Consider the following 6,649-nt stretch of genomic DNA (forward strand, 5'->3'; position numbering starts at 1 on the left):
TTCAAACAAATACAACTGCAAGTATATACATAAACAAGTAAAAACAACTTTTGGGGGGAAACAAACAGGGATTTTTTTTTTTTCAAATAGGAATATTTTAACACTGACTGGTTATTTGGTGATATTAGAGAATCAGTGCTGATCTTTAAATCTATGGTAATGAAAGTGTTCTTGCATTTTAATTAAATATTTATAGACCGAGTACTTTGGTATCTGGGAATTGCTTCAAAGTAACTCAGGGGGTATGTAAGTGGGAAAAAATGAGTTGTGTGTTATAGGTGTAACAAGATGGCCATTGGTTGGTTGAAGCTGTGTGGCAGGGTGGGGGGGGGGGTGCGGGGAGGGGCTCCTTGTATGATTCTCTGCTTCTGTATTTTGTTTTTTTTCTAAAGATTTATACACCTGTCTTTCTACCCAGGCTTTCACTGAGTTCTCGCCATTTCTCATCTTACTCACTGCTGCTCTCCCTACTACTTCAACTTCTGTTTTCCTCCCCACATCCTTTTCCCCCTGCTTGGACTTTTTCACAGGTTCCCCAGTGTTCCCCTGTTCAAGTTCAAACCACTAGACTTGGTTGAGGTAACAGTTTCATTTCACCTGCAACTACTCCACCCCAGTCCTACTCCTTGCATACTTTCCACTTCATCCAGTTTGCCAAACTGGTGGCACAGTTGACATTTTGGATGGGGCAGTTCTTCATTGCGCAGGACTATCCTGTGCATTCCAATAGGTTTAGCATCCCTGCCCCCTGCCCACTAAATACCCATAGTACCTCACCTTCAGACATTATGAGAACTAAAAAGTGCCCCCAGATATTTCCAAACACCTCCTGCTTTTCCAGCTGGGTGGTTCCTACTGGCCACTAATACCTCAGCTCAAATATGGAACTATACACTATTGTCATCCCCGTAGTTCAAGAACATCGAATATTGGCTATTTAATATGATTCAACCAAGTATTCTTTCCTTCTGCAAGCCCTCACTACTGATGCCCTACAGAACTCTGTGACTCTCTTTATCCAAGTGCTTACACCATGTGTGGTAAAAGCTGATTTTCTTGTCCCCTCCCTCTCACCTCACTGTTCAGCCCTAATTACCTGGGAGCAAAGACCAAGTCCTAATTTATCTCTTGGTATCACAAGCTTCACTTGGCTCAGTACCTGGCACATAATAGGTACGAAACCCATGTTTGATGAATAAACAAACAGGTTATTGAGAATACTTTCCCTGATGACTCGGTGTTATTATTCCTGGGCATAGAGTTGACTTCCGGGCTGATTGGGCCATTTACGGCTCTTGGCTCTACACCAATGACCGACCATTGCCCTGCTTTATGGGTTTGTGTGTCTGGATTTTGCATCGTATCATCAGTGTTCCTGCCTCCAGCGATCCTTCACGGCCTTTGGAGTCTAAGGCAGATAGTCCTGAGTGCTGTGTCAAGCCACGGCCTTTGCTACTTGAAGCCTGTGATAGTAACTCCCCTGGTTCAGGACCCTTTCTTCTTATGTCTGGGTTCTTGCTAAGTTTCACACACCTCAGGTCTCTCCTCTCCTTAGTGAGGAATCAGTTCCTAGAACCCTCTGCATTGTCATTTCTTTTTGGAAACTGCTTAAGGATGACTCTGGAGGACTTTTGAAATAGAGAAATGTTTCTGTGCTGAGATGTCCATTGCTAGGTCCTTCGCTGGGTGACAATGATGGGCAAAGGGATTTCTCAAGGTATTTTCCCAGTGGTTATTATGTCCCTGTAATCACAAAGTAGATAGATACACTTTATTTTGAAAAGTTTTATATCAATAAACACTGAGCTATGGATCTCTAATGGAGGTATGGATTTTCTAATTTTTGGTTTTGATGACTGAATTAAAAAAAAAAAAAACCCTTTCCATTATAATTCATATAGAATGAAAACCAGGACCATGAGGAACAGGGATAAGGGGAACAGCTAGGCAGAAGTGAATAGGGAAATACGATTCCCAACCCCCACCACCAATTTTTAGATTTACTATACCTTTAAATATTTAAAAAAACGTTAACATGTATCTTAAAAAGTGCTATATAACTCTATCAACAAGCAATTTTTAGTTCATTCTTTTATTTTCAATACTTATTTTTATCATCATTTTTCTCTTTTACAGGATAATTACAATGGTTTAGGAAACAAAACTATGTAGAAGAAGAATGTTAAATAGTTTTTTACAAATAGCTTGTGGCTTACAAGAAAGTCCATATAACCTCATTCCTCCAAACATAGCGTTATATCTCGTACTAAATCAAATAGCTTGTAGGAAATTAGTATTAAATAGCAAAAACAGACACACAAAAAACATATATATATATAAATAACATAAAATAGAGTTTGACTCTAATGTGATGCTTAACAAAGCAAACTATGATGCAATATGTATCAACTTCATTAATTGGACAAATCCAATGAAGCACAAATCGAAATCGGGCATGTGCTACACTCTCAACCACCAACTCCAGCTAGATTCTTTTTGTCCATGGGCTCTGTCCAATTCCATTCCAGAGAGCACCCTTTTACATCTTCTTGACTCTGTGGCTGTAAAGAGAAAAAGAAAAAAAAATTAAGCAACGACAGGGCGACCAGCAGGGAGGAATGGCTTTTGTACCTAAAGATTGTCCCTAATCTCATCTCAGGATGCCGGCAGCCCAAGGGTCCAGAGGAGCAAATCAAGATTCAGAGAGGAAGGGCATTGCCCAACATAACTCAGCTAATTAATGACAGAAACAGGACCAAACCCTTGGGTTGCGTCTTTAAATTCAGTGTCTACAACACCTTTGTGTTAGGTGACCTCTGTTCGTATTAATAAAATACAATGTTACATCACTGTAAAGCATAACCATCGATCTCTTTCTGACTCTTTATTTTTCAGTTTTTAACAAACCAATGTCATGTAGTCTGTAAATTACATAAATAGGAGGCATCTTTGCATTAAAAGCCAAGCAGCTAGCGACCATCGAATCCATAGGAGAATCTTAGACATCATGGGGAAATCACTAAATTAAAAAAAAATTTGATTTTTTTTATTTTTTTTTTTTTAAGATTTTATTTATGTATTTGACAGAGAGAGACACGGCAAGAGAGGGAACACAAACAGAGGGTGTGGGAGAGGGAGAAGCAGGCTTCCTGCGGAGCAGGGACCTGATGCGGGGCTGGATCCCAAGACCCTGGGATCATGACCTGAGCCGAAGGCAGACGCTTAACAACTGAGCCACCCAGGCGCCCCTAAAAAAAATTTTTAAATGATGTATAAGTGGAAAAAATGAATTTTTGCTTTCATGATCCAACTCAAATTTCCCCTTTAAAATTCTACACTGCTGGGGCGCCTGGGGTGACTCAGTTGGTTACGCAACCAACTCTGAAGTTCTGCTCAGATCATGATCCCAGGGTCGTGAGATGGGGCTCCGTGCTCAGCACAGAGTCTGCTCAAGATTCTCTCTCTTCCTCTCCCTCTGCTCCTACCCCGGCTCTTTCTCTCTCTAAAATAAATCTATAAAAAAATAAAATAAATAAAATTCTACAGTGCTTAGGCTAAAGGGTCCCAGCCAGCCTATGATCCACCACTCTGCACATGACCTGTGCCCCAGACATTTGAAGAGGGGCTGATGGTAAATGTCCCATACCTGAGGATTTGCACAGCCTTTTTCACCCACTTCTTCTTTGGATCTGCACACACAGCCAATCTTTTCTTTGTGTAAAAGCTTAAAAAAAAAAATTTGATTTGTGCTTAAAGAGTTTTCAATTGCTATTTCACAGAACATGCAATGGAAATTTTGTATTCCAATGGACTGCTCTACCCACTAAGCATTTTATTTATTTCCAAGGTGAAACAAAATACAAAAAAAGAATTGTTTCTGATAAATCTTAATGCAGGAAATGAAAGTGATTCTCTCCTACTTTCTCTGTATTTTAACAAATAGCTGTGCAATGACTGGAAAATAAGTCTCAGAATTATTATTTAATTTTGTTGTTGGTGGTTACACAAAATATATGTATATCCAACCAATTACCTATATCATTCTGAAGTATAATATCCTAGAAGGATCAAGATCATTACATGTGAAAGTATAATAACTCTGAGTTTTTACTTACAGCCCAAACCATTCTCTGGTAGAAGATGCTCATTTCAAAATTTACGTGTCCCATATTTTCCTGAGATGGCACGTTAGTAGCTTATAAGTTTATCTTAAAAAGTGATTTTGCACTCAACTTTGTTCTTTAAAAAAAAAAAAAAACTAAACTTTTGCCTTATTCCAGTCCTATTTAAACTTTGGAATACATATGTACTATCAAAACAAACATATCTTTGCCCCATCAGTTATTTCTGAAACTCCAAAAAGGCAAAAATTTTTTAAACTTGAAATTCCCATGTACTCCTGACACAATCGAATGACAGTCAATGAATAACTTACACGACAGCATTGATGTCGCAAGCTTCATTGGCCAGCTGCTGTGTGAAGCCCGTGATAAATTTGGGATGAAGGACATGTTCCGTATATCGAAGACAGCAATCAAAGTTGCTTGCTGCTGAAAAGAAATTAAAGGTATTGAGTATACATGAATGACTTTATCCTGTAATAGGTATTATGGAACTACTCAAAGCTGTAGTTGTATATGGTAAAGAAACTATTTAGAGAAACAGTCCCAATGTCTTTGAGACCTGATTTAATGTAGTTTCCAGCTCTCTTAAAAAAAGAGGGGGAGAGCTTATGTGCTGGGAGATTTTGGTTCAATAATAGTTTAGAAGCCCGTGACTTCTAACAAAAGGAATATCTCTAGTGAGAAACACAAACTGACAGTGTTTTATTTAAGTTCATTATAATCACTCAAGAATATGACTATCTCTCACTTGAAGAAACTCTTGTAGATAAACTTTCAAAATCAGAAAATGAATAAATATGGAGATTTTAATCTATCACTTAGTACGGAGCATTGAGAGGAGGGGAATGATAAGAAGTTACAAAGGAAAATGCAATTTATAGGAGCTTCAAAAGCACTTTGAAATTGTGATATTAGTGGAAATATTTTGGTCGTAGAAGTTCAACACGTGCATTTCCAGGAATGCACCTGTTGCTAAAAGTGATGTATTCTCACAGCCATAAAACAATACTCAGACACTCCCCCAGGCTAAATTATAACCTGCTGTAAGGTAAGGAATAAATGTTATCTCTAAGTCGGCAAGAAATGGCCCAAAGCCATGTAAGGATGGAGAGGTCAGATGCCATAATCTGCCCCTAAAGGATGAGTTTTGAAGTTTACTAAAACTATTTAGGTGGGAGGTGAAGAAGTTGGAAACGTGGGAGTGTTTCCTACGTTTCAGAATGACAACCCCATTCACTAGTAACATGACAACTTACATCACTCCCCAAAATAGCACTTTGGCCTTATTGCGGAGCTTGGGGGGGTCTCTCAGAACCAGCCACCCCAAATATCTGCTGGGATTGAGAGCAGAGGGAAAAAAAGCCTGATCAGCAGCAGTAACCGTTTGCTCCTCACTCACCAAAGAGCTGACAACTCCCCTCACTTCTGAAGACTTTCCAACAGGCTCCCATTCTTTGGGGACCCCCAGGGGAGCTCAAGGCTTAGAGGAGAATGAAAACAGTTCTTCGTCCTGTGTCAGCAGAAAGAGTGATACTTACCTTCTGACTTGCTGCAGAGATGGAGGAACAACACTGACATCAAAGCAGCCAGGAGCAAACTCTTGCTCCTGCACATCATTTTCAGCTCAAAGAATAGATCTGCTCAGGGCTGGGTACCCAGTGCTTTGGGAGTGCTGCTAGGTTCTGATAGTAGACTGTGTCTGGGATGGCCCTACTTATAGCAAATATTGGGAATGTACACAGAAGGCGTGTTCTGACGTGGGTTTTCCCCCATTGATCAACCTGCCCCATCATGTCGTCACAAAGAAAAACCACAGGGAAAACTTCCTGCCTTTCCCTAATGTTGGGAAGCTGTGAAGGTCAGGGTTGGGGTGGGGGGCGGTTTGAGAAGGGGAAAATCCTGTTAAATCCTTTGGGTTTGTAAAGAGGGAAAGCAGCCCAGCCCTGTGGTTCAGAAATGGGTTTCATGCAGTTTTAACTTAATCTCTTGTCTCTGAAAAGAGAGGACAAGGATTAACAATGATACAAAGGTCAGCCCTACACAGGAACATTACAGAACTCTATTGTTACACTCTATTTGCTTTCCAGAGTCAATTGGGAGCAGGAGGATAAGATAGGATGCCAGGCATACTTGGGGATGCATTTATAATTGCACAGTTGGTGCTCAGCTATCACCAAAGACCTGGAATTTCTAGGCTACCATTCAGATTAAGTAATATGACAATGCTGTAGTAGTGTTCCCAATGTTGGAAAATACCAGCCCTTAAATAAAACTCAAGCCTCAGCTTCATCTTGATGTCATGTCAATTCTTCTAAGAATCTTCTACATTTGAATGACTCTAATCAATACTGTAGCCCAGAAAATAACCCCCAACTGCCCTTAACTCTGCATTCTGAGGTAGTTACATAGCTCCACACAAAGCCTCAGAAGGGTTGAAGAAAAAAGACAATCAACAAAATTAGTGTCAAATAATAGTGATAATGATCATAATGTAATATGAATCCCTAACCTATGATGGTATAATG

At 39.8% G+C, this 6,649-nt stretch overlaps 1 protein-coding gene across 1 annotated transcript; it reads right to left on the bottom strand.

Moving 5' to 3' along the window:
* Positions 1–2,507: 2,507 nt before the first annotated feature.
* Positions 2,508–5,738, bottom strand: CCL20 (C-C motif chemokine ligand 20). The gene is made up of 4 exons (XM_032410221.1): positions 5,663–5,738; positions 4,436–4,550; positions 3,647–3,724; positions 2,508–2,561 (listed from the first exon to the last, which is right to left on the bottom strand). Exons 1-4 carry the CDS (start codon positions 5,736–5,738, stop codon positions 2,540–2,542), a joined length of 291 nt encoding a protein of 96 aa, XP_032266112.1. The 3' UTR covers positions 2,508–2,539.
* Between the last annotated feature and the right edge of the window lie 911 nt (positions 5,739–6,649).

This window comes from Phoca vitulina, unplaced genomic scaffold (genome assembly GCF_004348235.1).
Source record: "Phoca vitulina isolate PV1807 unplaced genomic scaffold, GSC_HSeal_1.0 scaffold1, whole genome shotgun sequence".
NCBI lineage: Eukaryota > Metazoa > Chordata > Mammalia > Carnivora > Phocidae > Phoca > Phoca vitulina.

Excerpts from the sequence above, each read along its gene's own strand:
- CCL20 (XM_032410221.1), bottom strand. The coding sequence starts at position 5,738 with ATGTGCAGGAGCAAGAGTTTGCTCCTGGCTGCTTTGATGTCAGTGTTG. Across the intron at positions 4,551-5,662 it reads TCTCTGCAGCAAGTCAGAAG|CAGCAAGCAACTTTGATTGC; the intron begins GTAAGTATCACT and ends ATTTCTTTTCAG. Across the intron at positions 3,725-4,435 it reads TGCGACATCAATGCTGTCGT|CTTTTACACAAAGAAAAGAT; the intron begins GTAAGTTATTCA and ends TTTTTTTTTAAG.